General features: G+C 42.2%; 1 protein-coding gene and 1 long non-coding RNA gene across 3 annotated transcripts in view; one reads left to right on the forward strand and one right to left on the reverse strand.

Moving 5' to 3' along the window:
• The window catches only part of LOC146060133 (uncharacterized), a 91195-nt gene extending 78248 nt beyond the window's left edge, over positions 1 to 12947 (forward strand). The window contains exon 5 of the long non-coding RNA XR_014470375.1: positions 10464 to 12947. This is a non-coding gene — a long non-coding RNA (uncharacterized LOC146060133). The remainder of the gene's footprint in view (positions 1 to 10463) is intronic.
• The window catches only part of LOC146060132 (polymeric immunoglobulin receptor-like), a 69719-nt gene that overhangs the window by 5652 nt on the left and 43209 nt on the right, over positions 1 to 20858 (reverse strand). The window contains exons 2-8 of one of the 2 annotated variants that reach the window (XM_083173050.1): positions 17505 to 17617; positions 11648 to 11989; positions 10495 to 10827; positions 7414 to 7740; positions 7018 to 7326; positions 4500 to 4590; positions 2741 to 2856 (exon numbers count right to left, since the gene is read on the reverse strand). In XM_083173050.1, the coding sequence (XP_083029176.1) occupies positions 2741 to 2856; positions 4500 to 4590; positions 7018 to 7326; positions 7414 to 7740; positions 10495 to 10827; positions 11648 to 11989; positions 17505 to 17562 (1576 nt within the window). In that variant the 5' untranslated portion in view covers positions 17563 to 17617. Of the gene's footprint in view, positions 1 to 2740; positions 2857 to 4499; positions 4591 to 7017; positions 7327 to 7413; positions 7741 to 10494; positions 10828 to 11647; positions 11990 to 17504; positions 17679 to 20858 lie in introns of both variants that reach the window. The other variant, XM_083173051.1, reaches the window with a different exon arrangement.

A 20858-nucleotide genomic window follows, 5' to 3' on the forward strand; every position in this document is an offset into this window, starting at 1 on the left:
TACTGTGCGATGCGATGCCCGCGGGAGCGCACATCGCATCGCACGCTGCTATTGCAGCGTGTATGGCCACCTTTAGGCACATAACCCAGCCCATTATATAAAAAGTGTCTAAATTAATATAAAACAGATCTACAATTATAAAAAAAATTATTATAAACATGTATAATAAAAGATTCACTGTTTTTTTGCTGTTTAACTCTTGTGCAGTCCCTCCTCTTCTATCTGCGTAGGCAGGACGCTGAGGACGCCATTACACCCCTCTCGTGACTGAGGGGGACAGGAGGGGAGAGAAGGAGGAGATGGAAGAAGCGGGGAGGAGATAGAGGGGGCGGAGTGTTGAGGACTGGCAGTGGCACTGGCACAGCACACTGAGAAGAGGGAAGGAAGGGCGGCGCTGCTGCCTGTTCATCATTTGATTGACAGTTGACAGGCGCAGGGAGCAATGGGTAGGGGGTGGATCTGGACATGACATGTCATCCAGGCATTCACAGACAGCGCTACATGCCTCAGTGCAAGTGTCTGTGAGGAAGAGGGGGCAAGTCTTAGGAGGAGGACAGTGTGTGTGCGGTGCAGGGAGCTGCTCAGCTTCTCCATACTGCCGCCTGCTGTCAGACAGACACTGCGGCCGGCATGCAGGCTGCTTGCACTCGTGGTGCAGAGAGCAAATCTTTATACTGCCGCCCGCAGGCAGCGTGCAGGAGACAGTGACAGTGGGGGCTGAGGCAGCTTTAGCAGAGCAGGGAGGGAGACAGCGCCTTTTCAGCATGGCGCCTCCCTGCTTTGCTGGCCCTGCTGGGCGGGGACACAAAATTGTCACTGGCTGACAGGCAGCCTCACATTCGATTCGGCCTCCTGGGAATCTTCCCTGTGAGGTCTATGGCCAATCCGCCCCTGGCTGTCTCCATACCAAGAAATGGTCAGTGTTTATTTTGAGAATCAGAGTAACTATGACCAGAGGAAGATGTACAAAGCTTCAAAGAGAGAGAAAAAAAGAAAATAGATAAAGTACTGACAAGCTTCTATATGACATTATTCAAATACAGCCTCAACAATGTAATAATTTATTACTTTATTTATTTTCCTTTTCTCTGTCTCCTATCTTTGATACATTCCCCATTACATAATTTTGTGAGAGTAAACAATTTTAATACTAATGTTTATGGCTGAACAGCTGGTCATTATCATACTGACGACAGACCTATCCTTAGGTGAAGGTCTACGATTGTAATCCCATGGGTCCCATTGTTAAGGTTGTTTATATTGCAGGATCACAGTACTTTTTCTGCAGGTAAAGGAATTTCAGAGCATACAGTATGACTAGTAAGCAGTATAGCCAGGGGGGTAGTGGGAGGTAAAGGTATAGGCTAAAGACTCCCTTGGTGAGAAAACTAGGAAAGAGGATTGGTGGCTAGGATGCAGGTGGACAGAATACTGCAGCCAGCATCCTGAAGGAGGGAATCCTGACAGGGTGCAGGTAAGTATGCTGTGCAAGTATCAGATAGTGACAGGAATTTCTACATGTTGCTGCCCGACTCAATTTTTATTATAAATCTCATATGTGATATTGTGGGAAGCAATGTTTGGAAGTCCCTGGGTTGGCCTGCTGCACAAACAAGCATTTTCAGGCTTGTCACTGAACAATCGAATATCAAACTTTTTCATCTATAACAGAATCTTCTGGATTTTTTGTAAAAATAAAAAGGGATGAAATAATGAAAAAATAATATAATGGGGCAGATGTATAATCAGCTCCTAACTGCCAAGTTTGGCTTGCATAATACCAGTTAGAGGCTGCTGTGTTATCACCTTTTACTTTATCAACAACAACAGACACATATATTTGTGTACCCATGATCTCTTATCTTGTACATGCACATTGATGTTCCCTGGAGAATTACAGCTATATTATATGGACAATCATTTCAATCTGTTTCAATATAAATGTAAAGTTCCAAAAGTTTAATTGTGCATTAAGAGAAGATACGCTCGGATAAGCTGACTGTTACACTCTCCATATATGTAACGAGGGTCAGAACAGTATTATGACACAAAGGCCCTTATTCTGATTGAGTCGGATGGCTCCGAGCGCAGACGGACAGCCGATGGTTGGTGTTTGCGCATGTGCAGAGGCGTATCTGCGCATGTGTAAACGCCTCACACGTACGAACACGGCATGACGTCGGTGCAGAGAAGGATCGAATGGAACCATCCGAGCAGGGGGTGGAGAGGGGCGTGAAGGGCTGTTTGGGCTCATTACCATATGCGTACGCCCTGCGTTTCATGGGCATTCCCATGAAAACACTGGTCGACGTATGGTAATGCAGCCGTGACGCACGTGTGGGGGGCAGACAGCTGATATAGCCTGATGTCTGCTGCCCGACCATACCCCTGCTTTCATATGGAAAAATGTCCGAGTGGTCTGGAGCACTCGGTGCTGTCTGACCACTCGGTCCATTATTCGATGGTCGGCGACCATCGGAGGATGGGGGAGGTTCCCACAGATGGAGGAGGTGTTCACATGAAACATCCACTCGCGGTCCGTTCGTTCAGCGTTTTACCGCATTGGGACAATGTAAGCGATCTGTATGATTGGCGGGGCTAAGAACACTCGGTTCCAGTCCGAAATATGCATCCGTCCGATTCAACTACAATAAGGGCCAAAAATGACATTAACACAAAGAAATACCAACTATTCTACAGGCAGCTAATAGATCACCTTTAGACAATATTCAATACTTGCCTGAATTCTTCTTCTTTCTCAGTCTAAAGATGATGATAACAGCGGAAATCACCAGGACAGCAACACATACTGAGATTATTGCAGCAACAATTGTTCCGTTCTTGCTATTGTCATGGCTAGAAAGGGACACACATTGTATTTATGATATAATAGATAATGATAATGGAATGGCTTACGTCTGGTTTTCTGCTAATGAGTTTCTTATTTACAAACACTTTAGTAACTAAATTGGAGCAAAGCAATTATTTTATTATATTAAAATAGAGACAAGAAGTGGGCACAACTTCTATATATTTAACAATATGATATTACTTCTATATATTTAACATATAGCGCTTTGATTTATTCCATTTATTACCATGGCAACACTTGTAAAGCATAATTTCTGCTCAATGATAGACAGGTGTATTCATGTGTACCCACAATCCAGAGGCGGGGCCAGATTAACAATACCATCTGTCGCTCTTTCCAGCCTATGACAAACAGATCTTCCCATTGGTGCAACTCATCAAGCAATATTCAACATTTCCAACAAGGCTTTAATTTTCTCAAATGAGACTTTTTTGCTTTAATATATATTCTAGCAACCTTATCAACTTTCCTCCTCTTCCTGATGGCAAGCGACACATCCCTAAATGTGTATTTATCTCTATTTCCTAAAAATGTTACCCTTTGTAGCGTGTACTTTGCTTTTCTCTTCCGTGTTTATTTGAATTGCATGTATCTTGATATACTTGCAACTTATTTTAGACCTATGCTTTAATGCAAATGCATCCCATATAGTTTTTGCTACTTCAGTTATACCGCTTTCACATTGAAAATGCAGGGTCACAGCGGGACTTTGAAACGGTTCAGTCCCAGAGCGACCCTGCATTTTGCTGTCTTCAGGCCCCTTCATCGACCCTGCAATACTGCCGGTATGCTGATGTCATTATGGGGTGGGGCGGAGCGGCATTATGGACGGGTGAGGAGGCAGGGCTTGGAGCTGGCACTGCTCCAATCACTGCCTCCACCATCAGGGTGAACGGGAATCAGGTCGATTGACCCAATTAACCCGTTCACACTTCACAGCAAGCTGGCAATGAAATGGTAAGAACCCTGCTTTTTTACCGGTTCCTAATGACAGGTTGCTGGACCCGCTAAGCCCTTTCAGATCACACCTATTACCGGGTCGAACTAGCAACAAACCGGCATGAACCCGGTAATTATGTGCAATCTAAAAAGGGGTATGAGTTTTGTGGAGAATAAAGTCTAGATGCACTATTACAAATTAGATCTACAGCAGGCTGGAAATTAGTAAAATACTTTAACAGCTTTCATTTCTAAGGCACAAAACCTCAAAACAAGGAAAGACATAGCCTAGTATGGAGTTTACCCACCTCAGTTGAGATTTTAAGGATATTCCTGCTTGAGCCCAGATGGTTAACCAATACATGAACATTATTACAAAAAGCATGCACAGACCTTTAGCGAACCATTACAGTATTAACTTCATCCATGTTATTTATAAACATCCAAATACAGAAAGATGTGGGAGGGTCCCAGTGTCATGCGAATGGATGTCTATGTGAAACATTAATTTGCATGCTGTGCGAAGGAACACGCCTTGGGAATGGTGGGCTGGCGTACCACCATTCGTAAGGCGGGATCTGGTTGACTCGCAAGGATGCAAATTCTCATCTGATCGAACCAACAAAAATAACCCCCACAATTCCCAAAATAAACATTAAACAGGTAATAAATATTTTTCAATACACACCTTGGAGGAGTCACAATCACTTGATTATTTCTGTTGTTAACAACGTTAGCACGTGGATCAATGCGGCCACTGTTTCCGTCTACATTTGTCTCTAGAACACATAACAAAAAACATTTGTAAATGCAACTACTAAAGATCAGGAGCTGTCCAATATATGATTATCCAATATGATGTTTTACTGCACAAATAAAACATTATACCATATCATACTTCCCAACTTTATATGACATATATGATTTTTTTTAATAGGTCTATCAAAAGCCGAATAGGACCCACATTATTTCATAACACATCTCCAATTACATAAACAATATTTTCAGGCTAGGGGGTACCTTTACTAATATGGGATGGGCACTATTATAGTCCCCCACCATATTAACCTGAGATGGTAAGGTATGAAAAAAAAAAACTCATGTTGATCTTTTGCTTGGGTTGACTTTTGACCATATCAACCTAATGTATGTCAACCTTTTTCATGTGTCAACATTTTGACTGTCGACCAATAGTGGTTGACCTTTTGACTTTTGACCTAGACACTGTCGAACTAATGACTGCATCAGACCAGAACACACAGATATTTACTATCATCAATTTACTATCATTCGTATCAGCAAGTTCTGCTGAAAATTCAGCTCAAAATACTCATTTCAAATAGACCGCCTTTTGGCAGCCAAGTTTGCAGAAGCATGCACGCATAGGACTATTTTAAATTGATTATGGTCACTGTAATAGGCAAAACCAGTGCTTGCGGCTGCCAGTTATAAAACATGTGGATTAACAGAAGCATATGTTGTCCCTCACTACATTAATAAACCTAAAGATGACATATAAACAATTTATTTAATTCATATCTTTTTTCTTAATTTATCAATTAAAAACTTTTGGCCTACGGGTGCCATGGACAAAATTCTGATACTATAGGGAGCCGTGATTCGAAAAAGTTTGGGAACCACTGGTATAGAGTATAACATGCCAGGAAATAATGGGAGCCGGGTTAATAAGTCTTAAACAGAACAGCTCTATAATGTCGGACATACAGTGTAAGTTATTCCTGTATGCAGACATACAGTACTGTAAAAAGAAAGTTTATTGGTTCTGCGCTCACCCTCTAGGTGTGTGTGTGTCAGGTGAGAGATGGCTAATACACAGTGTAGTGGGCAATAATCAAGAAAATTTTGTATTGTCACTCCAAAGCCAGTGGAACAGCTCTCACTGAGATGTGTCTGCTGGTCGCTGGTGGTGTGACAGGGGTGGATGGGGGGTAAGGATTGCTATGTTCGCTGGCTGTCTGGGAATGGGCAAAAGAACACAGAAGCCTGGGGGTGGGATGTGAAGCAAGTCTCTGGAAGAGAGTCTCTTGAAGAATCAAAGTTCGAAGGGGTCAAGGTGAATGCGTGATGTCACCGGGGGGCTGGCGTCCCTGACCCGTCCGGTGGTGCACAGCGCACTTACCCGATACCCTGTAAACCGTATGCGTGTGGGTCCCTCGCCGCTCTGTCCTGGAACACCACCAGTGACCAGCAGACACATCTGTCCTGTCACACCACCAGCGACCAGCAGACACATCTCAGTGAGAGCTGTTCCACTGGCTTTGGAGTGACAATACAAAATTTTCTTGATTATTGCCCACTACACTGTGTATTAGCCATCTCTCACCTGACACACACACACCTAGAGGGTGAGCGCAGAACCAATAAACTTTCTTTCTATCCACTTAGGAGTATTGGACCACTCCGGTTCAGCTGCCCCCTCGAACAACTGTACTTTAGCGCTGGCACATCTTGCATTTGCATCTATAGCCAGTACTGTAAAAACATTTATAAAAGGAGAGTAAAAACTCTAGGGAATAATTATTAAAGCTTGGATAGAGATACAGGGCCTAATTCAAACTGGATTTTTTTTCTCTAATTGACAAAAACAAGTGTCATGCAAGCGGATGAGTCTCGAGGGCATCAGGAGAAGGTTTACGTGAGAGAGAGAGATATAAAACTACTTGCTGATTTGCTATCTACATCTGGTGCACACATAGATAGTCATTTAAGGATATTCACTATTTGCAAATGAAACACTGAATGCACAAGTTCTACCACTAATGAATATATATATATATATATATATATATATATATATATATATATATATATATATATATAGGGTAGGGGTCCCGGCACTCCAGCAGTAATTATGCAATAACTTAGGTGCTCTTCAGTCCCAAGAGGGAAATGTACCAACGATAGTAAAGAAGTCACTCTAAGATTTTTAAACTGCACGGCGGCAGTAATCAATGAAGAGGCAAATAGACACAAGAGTAGTGCAAATCGCACTGATTTGCACTACTCTTGTGTCTATTTGCCTCTTCATTGATTACTGCCGCCGTGCAGTTTAAAAATCTTAGAGTGACTTCTTTACTATCGTTGGTATATATATATATATATATATATATATATATATATATATATATATATATATATATATTAAAAGAGCATGATTAAATCCCTCGCACTTTATCAAAGCTCACCTGTTACTATAATTTGCACTGCTATAGTCTCCCCATATCTGTCAGATTTTTTAACTCCACACCAATACCATCCACTGTCCTTCTGGGACGCTGAAGTAATAGTCATCACTAATTGGTGAGTCTCACATGCAATGCTCAGACCACTCTGATCATCATCCTGGGAAGTCACATGCTTACAACCAGTGTTATTCCATCTACACCAGTATTTTTCATAGGATTTAAACCGACACGGATAGGAGCATGGGATTTTGGCTGTTTCCCCAGCATTCAATTCAATCATTTTGTTCCCATTTAATCCTTCAAGATTTCCTGCAAGTGACAATGGAATATTAATATGATGGAAAGCTCTCTTTTTTTTTAATGACAAATACATATTGTTATGTTAGTTCTTTTCACCTTCTGAGATACTTATTTCTACAGTGGATGTTTGATCATTTTTTCCATCGCTCAACACACACCAGTACCAGCCTTCATCGTTTTTGTTGATCTGGTTCATGAGGACCTGCATAGTACCATTTGTAGGGTTATCATAAATGGCCACTCTTCCTTCATAGTTCTCCTGCACATATCCATCTGTTTTTATGATTGGATTACACACTGTGTCTTCCAACTTGCACCAAAATTTGTCTGTGTAGTTCTTTTTCGGGTTGTAGTTACAAAAAGCAGTTATAGACCCACCCAAACGAGGAGACAGTGATTTAGATCCTTGGGGTATATCAGTGTCTGCAAGAAGATACAGAAAAGTAAATTATTATACAGTACTCCAAATTTGTTTTCCTATACTAGATTAAACTTATAATAGTCCTGCACCATTGCAGCTGTTCTGTAGCTCCTAACTGGTGGGGATCATTTGGTCTACAACAACTAGGTCGACTAGCATTGGGTCGACACCACTAGGTCGACATGGGTCTAGGTTGACATGGGTTAGGTTGACAAGTTCATTAGGTTGACACAAGCATTAGGTCGACATGGGCAAGGTCACTGCGCTCGCCATGCTTCGGGCTCACTATTTTATACCGCCTGTCGGCACATGGCTCAAAAAACAGTGAAAAACTTGACGTTGCCCATGTCGACCTAATGCTTGTGTCGACCTAAGGTCCTAAACCCATGTCGATCTAGACCAAGGTCGACCTTGATCCAGGTCGACCTAGACCCATGTCGACCTTGCTGCATGTCGACCTAGTGTTGTCGACCAATGCTTATCGACCTAATTGTTGTAGACCAAATGACCGCATCCCTTCATAACGTGCTGTATACTAAAAATAGATTATTTTTGTGACCCAGCTGATAACTAAAAATACTTACAGTATTACCTTCCCCCACCTAGCCAAATAGAAATGTGCCACATCTTCTCACTCCATATAAAAAGCATGGTCTACTTTAGGCAGACAAAAGGCTAAAGACCTCCATCACATACTGTAATAAACACTGTATATAATTATATATTGTTTTAAAGAATTTCATACATTTGCTTTTGTATTAAGCATTTGCAAGTATCTAGTACAGGGGTTCACAAACTTGGTCCTCGGAACCCCACACAGTTCACATTTTTCAGGTCACCTGGCAGGTCCAAAGTGCACTCATTACTCATTGACACATTTTAAAAGATCCACCGGTCGAGCTAACTATTTCACTTGTGATTCTGTGAGGAGATCTGCAAAACATGCACTGTGTGGGGTCCTGAGGAGAGCACCTGTGATCTAGTAGAGCAAACCGTACTATATTCATGCTTATCAGCCTGGTGTCAAACTGCGGGCTTCTCTAAAATGACTATGTACAGCCTAAACTGGCTTGCTTAATGTACAGTATCTGGCATGCTAAACCATCTCCAGTGAAGCATGGGCTTCTGGTGAGGAACCCTGGTCCTGCCCAAAGTGAAAGAATAGTAAAAATTCAAAAGTCTGTTTTTGCATGCAGCGGCAGAGGTGGTTGCAGGCCTGAGCTGCAGCCGACTCCCTGACTATACATTATCAAACTATCTAGAGCAAATTTAATTTAAAAATGAGCACATGGCAGTCACTCACATTTCTAGTACCCATTTATTACTTCTGTAAATGTACATTTTGTAATGGTAGAACAAATTGTTTGCCTTTTAATACTTAACTATTGCCTACCACTGACCTAGTAACCACCTATGCCTAATGATAACTCAGAGTAGTTGCTGTACACTGTCAGTGGTTAGTACATGGAGTAGCAGAGCACTCAGGTCATGTGCTCAATTCCCATCATGGCTCTAACTCTGTGGAGTTTGTATATTCTCCACACTGGTGATACACATAGGCGTGCGCAGAACATTTTATTAGGGGGTGCACCGTCAAAGGGGTGTGCGTAGCATCACCTATTGGGCATAGCTAACACTGCTCATTGGGTGTATCGAACACTGCCAAACTGGCGTGTCTACCATCATCTATTGGCACTCGCTACAATATAAAACGTCTCTCTGCCACACCATAATCTCCTGCCTAGTTCAGCTCTGTGTAACAGTACATGCAAATAAAGTCACAAACATATATGGATGATGCAGGTATGTAGTGATATGACAATGGTCTAGTACAATTAACAATGCAAAACACATAATTGGTTGATGGGCGCGTCTTTTAATGGAATACAGTTCTAAACAGAAAAAGTCGTTGGTAAAAGGTATCGCTAATGGCAGGGAGGTGTTCATTAATGTGGGCACAGCATTAGGGGGTGCCTGTGCACCCCTAACACTCAATGTGTGCACACCTATGGTGATACATTGGTTTCCTCCAGGTGCTCCAGTTTTCTCCCATACTCCAAAAATATACTGTTAGGTTAATTGACTCCAGACACACATTAACCGTAGTGCAGTGGTTCCCAAACTGTGCGCCTAGGCTCCCTGGGGTGCCTCGGGACAGTTGCAGGGGTGCCTCGGGTTGGTCGTCCAGGACCAGTGCAAATTATTTATGATCAATTATTTCTGGACAAAACCAGTGCTGGTGGCTGCCAATCATAAAATGTGTACAATCAGAACCAAACCCTGCCCTTTACCACATAACTGAACCTAAGAAGCACATATAAACAAAAATCTACTTAGATTGATATATATTTTTGGGGGCCATGGGTTGCCTTGGAAAAATTGTGATACTCTAGGGTGCCGTGATTAGAAAAAGATTGGGAACCCCTGCCGTAGTGTATAGGTGTGTGCATGTGCAGACTTAAATGGGTGAAGTGTATCTGTGGTTATTTGGCAGGACGGCGTCTACGGTGCTCGGTAAGCTGTGATGTTCGAAGCTTACGGAGAAAACCTGAATCAGGCCCCAAATGTACTTTACAAGTGTACCTGAATAACCCCCTATGTTTCAGTCAGTGTTTTTTGATTATTGCCTCTTATTTATCTTAGTTCTCAATTATGCAGAAATGTGTTTTTCACCTGTATATTCATTCAACAAACTCAAGCAAATTGTATTTTTTGTCATTTTTAGGTTTGTCTTCTGGTTGTCCCGATTTTCTCACCTTGATTGATCCTCAAATCAATATGAGAGGTTTCTCCATCTTCTCCATAGGGATCCGATCTGCAAGAGTACAGCCCAGAGTCTTCATTTCTCAACTGTATTATTGTGACTGTAAAACTTCCTGTCTCTCTGTCAACTGTTTGTAGCAAAATTCTCCCTTTGTACTCTGCTGCTATTGCTCCCGCGTTGTCAATGATATCCCTGCAGCCTGCTTGCTCTATCTTGCATAGATATTTCCGGTTTGCAGTATTTTTTTCTTTCAAATGACAACTGAATTTCACAGTGCCTCTCTTTTGACCATAGACGAGTTGTGCCTCATTTGGAATGACTGAGTCTGTCCAGGAAAATAAATATCTCTGTTAGAAGTACAGTATTAGTACAATTGAACAGACTGATTGTTGTGTGTTTTGGGTGCAAAATACATTAAATATTAGGGCAATATTTTAGATTTCTTTCTTATTTTATTGCAAACATATTCTATTGCCTGATATAAGGAAGTGCCCACAGCTGCACCTATTGGCAGTCACCATTCCCACAACACTCACATAACAAACACATAAGATGGGTCCTCGCTGTGCATAATATTTGCACCCCATCCCAGAAATCAGGTGGAGCTCCCAGCCTCCTGCAAAGGTGGGAAAGTATCCTGCTTTCCCCAGGGGCCCCTCGCACCCCCCTTCTGCTGACCATAACAGAGTACAAGGTGGTCCGAGATGGACCTGATAACATGATAACCGCTAAATCGTGTCACTGTAGCCCTGCCCCTACCAACTATTTCATCAGTGTACAGCAGGGATCGGAAACACAACAGTGCTTTGTGATGCCACACCTATTGGTCAGCCCACCTTCCCACCTGGCCATGCCCCCTAGGTGCCTATCACGCATGCTGTGCATGTGTTAATCTGCCCTCTTATTGCTTAAGAATGTCCTGCATATCTATATACTGACATCAGTTGTCTGGCAGTATTGTTTCTACATATGGGGCCTTATTCTGATTGACTCGCAAGGCTGCAAAATTCACAGCATTGCAAGTCCATCAGATGCCGCCCTCCGCCCGCAGATTAAGCTTTGGGGTAAACCTAAGTTAGTATCCTCCCAGCTCCCCAGTGTGTAAAATAATCCTCTAGATTCCTCTTTCAGCCTGTGATAGTTACCTTCAGTCACAGCCACACTGAACCCCTCCATGATCCCATCAGTACTTTGGCCAATACCACATATATAGTAGCCTTCATCCGTTTTCTGTAAATAAGACAGTTTAATAGTAATCGTGCCATTTTTCCAATCCAAAATGTCAGCACGGCCAGAGAACTTTTCACTTAAATAACCGCTTGTTGACACAATTACACTTCTACATCTTCCATACTGAGCACCTTGCTGGCACAGGAACTTCCGAGAGTATATATTGGCTCTGGTATTGGTCGAGTATAAGCACGTGATGGTAACGGATCCACCAACTAATCCAGTTACTTGCTTTGGACAAGCTAATTCCTTGGATTCTAAATGTTAAAAGAAAAAAAGAATGAATAATTATATTAAATTGTAATATTAATATATTTATAAGACACTCAAGACCCGATATTCTTGGTTTAGAGACATACAATATGATAATATAAACCTAAAAGCTGCAAAAATCAAGCTCAACTTTGACATACAGTGTATAGAGCATACTTGGGATTTAGATGTAAATTGAGCAAGAAGTCCTTGGATGCATAGTTAAGGCTGATGTTGAGTAGGATTTAATGTACTATCTCAGGGCGTGTAAGTGAGAATATGGTAAATCTAGCCTGTTGCAGACCTGTAAAACCTTGCCAGGAAAAATGTAATATACCACTGGGATGCATTGGTATAAAAAAAGAAAGTGAGACCCAGTCCTAAATGAGAGCAGAGGGAACATATAGAGCAGTGATTTTCAACCTTTCTACCTTAAAGCACACTAAATAAGATTTTAAAATTGCCAAGGCATACCAAGAGATCCCCACAGGGCAAAATACATTGGCCCCCACAGGAAAAAAACAAACCTATTGGCCCCCATATAAAAAAACAATCACACTGGTCCCCACAGGTAACACAAATAAAATACTTTGTCCCTTTACATGAAAAGAAGAGACCAGTAAATAACAATTGAACTGGTGTTAACTGTAAAATGGTTTGGGCATCTTTAGATCTTGGGGCACTCTTGAGAACAGCTCAAGGCTCAGTAGTGTGCCACGTCATAGTGGTTGAGAAACACTGATATAGAGACTGATCGTGTGAGGGAGAGAGGTTAGGAAACTGAAATTGTCAATGGAGGAAATGTGTCTGACCACGTCTATGAGTCACTGCCATAATGGAAAACATTAGCATAGAACTTAACTGTGTGTGTGTGTGTGTGAGAGAGAGAGAGAGAGAGAGAGAGAGAGAGAGAGAGAGAGAGAGAGAGAGAGAGAGAGAGAGAGAGAGAGAGAGAGAGAGAGAGAGAGAGAGAGAGATGTGGTCATCTGATTAGCCAGTAATTAAAGCTTATTTCCTTGACAAAAAAGAACTACTGCATGTGTATTTATGAAAGTGTTATGATTTATGCACATAATTAAATAGTTGAGATTTTGTGGAAGTGTTCTGTTTCTAATTGGTGTAAATTAGTTGTGACAAATCTCCTTTGACATACCATTAATTGCAACCTTTACTCTGTAGTAGATTGATTGCAGTACATTATTATTTCCCAGAAATTGATAAGAACAGAATTGGTATAATAGGTGACTGATTCCTTATTTATCCCAAAAGTTAATTCAATAATACACACATATGATCAACCCTGATTACTGTACAAACTTAAATGATCAAATCTGCTCAGCATTAGCTACAGTGCTGTTACTAGTACTGTTAGGTTATAATTGTATTGCATTGACTTGCCAATGGAATACTTTTACACAGCTTGCAGTGGGTCTTCATGGGCGGCTGTAACTGGAGGGGGTGTGGGTCACGGGGATGCGCAATTACGAGCCATGCTTTCATCACTGTTGGGGGCAAGGATAGCACTCTGAGAGCTGATAGCCATGGTTCCCGTCCCTCTGCCTCTGAATTGAGTTGAGTGACAATGGGACTCCAAACTGCCCCCACTGGGTGGGACTTGGGACAGTCACAAAAAATTGTGACTATCTAGAGAAAATTAAATGTTTTGATATGTGGTAATTAGAATTATCTTTTTAATAATGTATGATTCAATCATATATAACAGACTGTACATTAAGAAACAATATAAATATATTTGTGATTTGTATTTAAATAATGTGTTCACAAAACAACATGCACCCGAGATCTAGGAATGGCGAGTGCAGTGGATCAATGCCTTTTGTTTAGTTTATTCATTTTGTTATTTATCTTTTTGTGATCTTCTCATATACCCTAGTGTTAGATAATTAGGGACTGCTTTATCATCATCCGCATCTGAGGATACGGATGTGGAACCTTATTCTGGTCCACACGTAATGCTGCAAAATTCACAGTGTTGCGTGTGGACTAAATGCCACCTGCCGCTCGCAGTGCCAGCCCCCCCCCCCCCCCCCCCTCACACGCTGCGATCCCCCACATGGCTGCAAATGGATGAATTGCTTAATCATCCAATCGCAGCCTTAGGTGAGGGGGAGAAATCATTCGATGGTTGGCGTCCCTTAAATGATTTCTCCAGCGCTCGCAGATCAGAGACACCTCTATGGTGTCTCTGATCTGCGAGCGCCCTGTGTGGGAAGCATGCGGGAAGCTGGCATCCACTGACATCAGCTGCCCACCCCCTGCACCTGTGTGACTGGGCCATTACCATGGTAATGCCCTCCATTTTCATGGGAAAGTCCATGAAACCATGGGCGTTCCTATGGGCTGTGCCTCCTGCCCGCTCTGCTAGGTGCGAGCGGGACGGTGAACATGTAGTTCAACATGCCCGCTTGCACCTTGCGTCTGCACATATGCAGAAATGCGCCTGCGTGAATGCGCGGGGGACCGATCAAATTAGAATAGCCCCCGTAATGTGATGTCATCACTGCCACTATACGCAATGTGATAACTGATTACATTGCATCCACATTCTCCAGGGATAGGGCTTGGGAGAAAGCTCTGTCCATGTAAATGCCTTCCACAACCTTATCAGGGTATTTTTCATGAAAATGACCCTGGCTAAATGTGTGTATGCGCTGCCACAGTTGACATCGCCACCACCTCATTAGACCCGGTATGCAGTAATTGGAGGGCTGTCGGTCATTGGATCCTCTTCGTGTTGTGACCATCAGTGCTGTAAAATGTTACTTTACTGCCCTGGAGGTCACACAGAAGAGAAGGACCCAACGACTGACGAAAGCCCTCACTGCAACACTGATCATCAGTCCCTGGCTGTAAATATGAATGATTTTTTTTCTTCTTCCGTAGTGATCAGCTTGTTGGACACTCGAAGCTGATCATACTAGCTGGGTCACAATAAAACAAAACAGTCCCACACTAGAATGACATCCAATTATATTGGGTATTGGAGGGGTCTATAGTGACCAAATCTGTGTGTCTCTTCTGTTTCCACCCAGGTATTTTAAGGCTACCTACTGGTTTTAAATACTATACATACAATACACAAAAAGACAAAGAAAATCAGTTCTCCAGGCATTTGTTTTATGCTACTGAGCATCTGCCTAACAAAAATGATGTGCATTAAACTGCAGTAATAAATTACAGAGACATAAATAACTCTGTGCATTTGTCCTAGGTGTTACTGGGCATCTGCCTAATGGTGCATACACACTGGGCTACTTTCCCCAGCGTGTATGCTGACCGATTATGCGGAAAATCGCTGGGCTGAAAAATGCTCAGTGCATACACACTGCATACACACTGAGCGTTTTTCACCCCTCATATTTCAAACTCTCTATGCTATCTATTCTTGTATGTCCCAGTGCTTTCTTAAACTTAACATGTCTAAGACTGAGATGATCATCTTCCTTCCCTCCGACATGTCCTCACCTCCCACAATTTCATTATCTATTGATGGAACAACTATCTCCTCTAGCACCCAAGTATGCTGCCTTGGTGTTATTCTTGGCTCCTCTCTCTCCTTTTAAACGCTCATTCAACACCTCTCTCAGACCTTTCGCTTCCACATCAAAAATATTTCCAGGATCTGATCCTTTCTCACCCTTGGTGCTACCAAGGCTCTCATCCACTCACTAGTCATCTCCAGACTTGACTATTGTAATCTCCTCTTTGGCCTTCCTGACACCTCTCTCCACTCCAGTCCATCCTCAATGCTGCTACCCAGCTCATCTTCCTCTCCAAATCAGTAGTGCACGCAGGGGGGGGTTCTGAGTACCCAGAACCCCCCCAGGAGTCTAAGGACCCTCAGCTGAAAGCTGAGGGTCCCCTCTTTCCATGGGTACAATGGGTATTTTAAAAATCAACCCTTGGAAACCGGAGATATCAGACTTCAAAATAGTGGTCCCCATCCTAGCCTGTTAATTGCTCTTCCAAGTCAGATATTTCAGGTTCTGTCTGACTTAAGAGTTTTTGAGGGTATTTTCCAAAAGCTGGGACTCTCCCCCTTTGATGGACACTAGTAGCTTGTCTCTACTGTTCCTAGAACCAGAGATGTCAGCCTTACAGCAGCTGGTTACTGCTCCCGCTCCACACACCTGGTATGTAGTTTTATTTCCTCGTTGGCAGATTTCTCTGCCTTCTGAACTCTGATCCCCTAGTTCCCAATACAATTTGGTAGGTGGGATTCTCTGGTTTTTAATTCCATTAAAATCTAAGAAATCTATTTCCGGGAACTGGAGATATCTGCAGTTAAGCAAGCTGTCCTCTCACCAGAAAATTATGAATAATAAGCCCTCTCCATTATACACCCCTCCTCTGCATATTAAACATCCTGTACAACCCTGGAAGTTATGTATCAGGGCCCCTTCATTCAGCCCAATGCCCCCTTCTCCCACCATCTGTACAGTAAAGGGTTACTGATCCAGGCCCTACATGCTGATCCAGGCCCTACATGCTGAGCGGTTGGTATAATACCCACTACCACCCACGGGACATCAAAGCTTCCCCTACCGCTGGAGGATCGGTAGGGACCCCAATACATTGCTATGCCCAGGGGTCTACACTGCTGTTATATATATGTGTGTGCATATATATATATATATATATATATATATATATATGCAGTATATATATATATATATATATATATATATATTTATTACTATTATTTTCATATATTTGGTCTATCTATAATACTTTAACTGGACCCGGCATCTACTGGGTCACCTAAGTGTCCATCTCCGTGCTTTGCTCCGCCCCTCTGGAAACTCCCTTCTGAAAATCCTGCGTTTGCCCCTGCAAATGTACTATGTCTACCACCCTTCTCTTAAAAGCCCTACACTGGCTCCCCTTCCCTTCAGAATACAATTCAAGCTCCTCAAACTCACTTACCAAGCTATCACTCATTTCTCTCCCACCTACATATCTGACCTTATCTCTTTACATTCCCTCAGGCTCTCTTCGATACACAAATACATGCCGCCTCTCCTGTCAACTGGTTACTTCTTCCCATTCCTGTCTCCAAGATTTTGGCAGACTCTTCACCTTCCTACAAAATTTTAATGAGCACTCAAGACCCACTTCTTTGTTAAACCAGCCAACTCATTATAAAATTTTGTTTATGCTCACTTTTACCCCTTTTTGTGCCATTACTGTCTGTCTGTCTGTCCCTCCCCTTTAGAATGTTAGCTCTCACGAGCAGGGCCCTCATTTCTCATGTGCCTTTCTTACAATATATTTCTGCCACCCCAATAATTGCTTCAGTGTCCTGACCCCTGATGCACCTGTTTATTCCCCATGTCCTTGTCTTAAATTTTTAAATTAAATTCTTTATTTAATTCTTTGTTTGTTTTTGCTCATTTATGTATTGTTAGGTGCTGCCGAACTCTTGTGGTGCCATATAAATAAACAATAATCAAATATTTCTCATCACTATAAAAACTTGGATATTTTTGAATGACTTACCAATTTTGTGCAAAATGAAGATATAAAGCAGGCCAAACAATATAATCCGGTAAGTCATTATAGGCCAGAAGTAGAGCTCCACACTGGAACACTTTTTCAGTTTCTAATTAGGTCTGCAGTTATAACAATGACAAGAATATTAGCCAAGGGGCGAAGTTGGATATTGTGTTAAACCTAAAAGACAAAGAGTGTATTGAAATGTTCTTTCAACATAGAGAAGCAATTATAAACATGGCATAAAGTGTGAAAAACATATCACACCTACACTTGAATGAGAGTGTGAATTAATAAAATTACGATCTTAGAAGAGGATAGTAAGATACTCACTATACCCCTTTCAGACCGCACTCTTGACCCAGTTATTACCGGGTCCTTGCGTTACCAACCCAGGTCAAGGTGCAGTCTGTAAGGGCCACCCCGGGTCGAGCAACCCTGGAGTTTAACCCTGGGTTGAACATGGCTCTAACCCGGGTAAGGTGCAGTGTGAAAGGGTAACCCGGCACGAGCGACTCGGGTCCTGTCTACAGTATGGAGGAGGCAGTGCTGACAGCTCCAAGCGATGCCTCCTCCCCCGCCCCTGATGATGCGCCGCCACCCAGTCCCGCCCCCATGACATCACTGACCAGGCAATAAGCTGGGTCGGATGTGGAGCTTTCAAACCGCAAATGCCGGGTCTCTCCTGGGATGGACCCGTATCCATTTGCAGTTTGAAAGCGGTATTACTGACCATACAGTATGTCAAGTCAATATATGTCATTGGTCATGAGGACACTTTGGATGGAGAGAACTGCCCTAACCCCCTGTCATCACTTTATGTATTAATCAGGATATCATACTTTAGGTGAGAGGTGTAGGGGAGTCTGAATTACAGCAATCCATGCACTCAACCACCATTTAATCTGATATTGTACATTAATTAGTCCCTATAAAAGCCTTACATTCTCTCTGTAGTTTTGCAACCTCACATCCAGACTTCTCTTCTTTTTGTTATAGGTTCTGACACCCTAAAACAAACCTATAGAACATGTGGATTTCAATTTGCAATGAAAAATTATTTTTTCCCTGTGTGCATGAATGCGAAAGCATTGACCTGCATGTGTGAAGAAGGCACATTTATGGAAGCATGCCATACTTTATATGAACATAGAGCCTTTTATTCCTTTCTCTCCAGCCAGTCTAATATGTTAAAGGCCCTGATTTACACTCATACGCAGGGCTGCAAACTCGCAGCCCTGTAGATTATTGAAAGACCGTGCATGCACACGGTACGCTGTGCACATGCGCAGGGTTGTCCTACTTCTGAACGGACCATGCAAATGCTAGCCTTCACTCGCCACTTGCAAGGTGATTGACAGGCGCTGGGCATTTGGGGACATAATGCCGGCAGTATCCAGGAATGTCCCAGAAAATGCTGTTGTTCCCAAGCCATTGGGAGGAAGGGCCTCCTTCTCCCATGGCCTTCGCAGCAGTGATTTTCCCTGTGTGCACAAATGCAAAACCATTCACAGCCGTGCACACGGGTGGGTGGGGGGAGCTCGGCTGGCAGTTTTGACCTGCCCACTGGGTTCCAAACACTCACAGCACAGTGATTAGCTGTAAATTGGACCCATATTACAGCTGGTATCCAAATGGGTAACATGATCAAAAGGTCACCAAAAGCAATATGACAATATGGCTATGATCAACACATGAAAATGTTGACATGAGTTTTTGGGGGATATTTGGACATTTTTGAACTTTTTTATACGTTACCATCCACATGGATTACAATTGGGAACAGTAAAGCGCTAGCAGAGCGAGGCACCTGGCCTGAAGCATGGCAAGTAAAGTTAGCGCTACACTAATTGGGTGTCCACGTGCTCAGACAGCTAGACAAAAAATAACATGAAAAACTCATGTTGAGCTTTTATATGTTGACCTTTTCCATACAGACCTTTTGGTGTCGACCTAGACACTCTGGACATAATGAACCACACCCATTAGAGCTAACATTTGTGTGGGAAACCAAAATCCATATTTCTGCTATTATAAAAATGTTCAAACACAAACAAGTGACACATTAAATATATATAGTTCCCATACCCCACTAAGAAATAATATTAGATGATTTGCGCGGTTTCAACTGAGCAAAGGTTTGCTGGGCTGAACATTTTACCCATTTTCACCTAGTCCAATTTAAAAAAAAAATGCTGAGTGGGTAGCTGCAAATAACTGTCACAGTTTCCAGACCACCCAGCAGGTCACATGTTCCAGATACCTAGAAGGTGCATAGGGAGAGTACACCAAATGTCACATTTTCCAGAGACCCATAGTGAGGGATGGCAAACGTCAGACAGATTTTTTTGCCACATAACTCAGAAACTAAGCAACCAATTACAATGCAAAGCTACAGACAAAGGGCCTGATTAAGCTTTGGGAGCAGAAGTGCGAAAAGCACAAAGAGGCGGTTTTCAGACTTCTGTGCATGTGTAGTGGTCACAGCGCTCATGTGTAAACTTTCAAAGTTTTAGACTGCACTTTGATTAACAGCAGGGGGAGGGGGCAACAATGCAGTGTTTTACGTGAGTGGTCCGGATAACATAGGCGTGTCCAGACCGTTTTCTGGAAACTGCTGAGTGGGTAGCTGCAAATAACTGTCACAGTTTCCAGACATGGCATCATAGAAAGTCCTTCTTCTGCTGTTAATATTGTATATACAGTAGATAAACTGCTAAGGAGGATTTTATGACAAAATGGCAAACAATTTAGTTTATATATTATAAATTATATATTACTTTTGAAATCATATGTACTGTGTAGGCAAAAGTGTACATACAGAACAATCCCCTTTTAATATGGCAGTTTTCATAGATGCACAGGTAGGTACAGTAAGAAACTTTATATGTGTGTAGCTAAAAAAAACACAAGAAATCATGCACCCTATCATAGTAGTTATGAAAGACGCAGTATTTACTAATTAGATGGTCTTCCCCTTTAATGTTAAGGTTGACAGGACGGAAATAAAGAGGCTTTAATAAGAACGTGATAATTAAACTATGTGAAAGATAAACAACATCAATGTCCCAAATACCTTGTGTACTCTGGGAAACATCACAAGGATTAATGAAGAGATCCAATGAGTATGAAGAGTTTGCAGAATTTGAGCCAAGAGAACAATGCACACAGCACAGTGTTTTGCTATAATTTATTTGAGGGAAATCCCCGGCCCGGATTATTTTATTTCCTTCTACAATATCCAAGTATAAAAACTTTGTTCTGTTCATAAATGTTGTCAATTAAGGTGCCACCAAGACCAGTAAAGGTTAAACAAATTGAAAGTTTGGTGTTTTCTTATTTTATTTTAATGTGCAATAT

Source organism: Crinia signifera, chromosome 2 (assembly GCF_055691185.1).
Source record: "Crinia signifera chromosome 2, ASM5569118v1, whole genome shotgun sequence".
Lineage (NCBI taxonomy): Eukaryota > Metazoa > Chordata > Amphibia > Anura > Myobatrachidae > Crinia > Crinia signifera.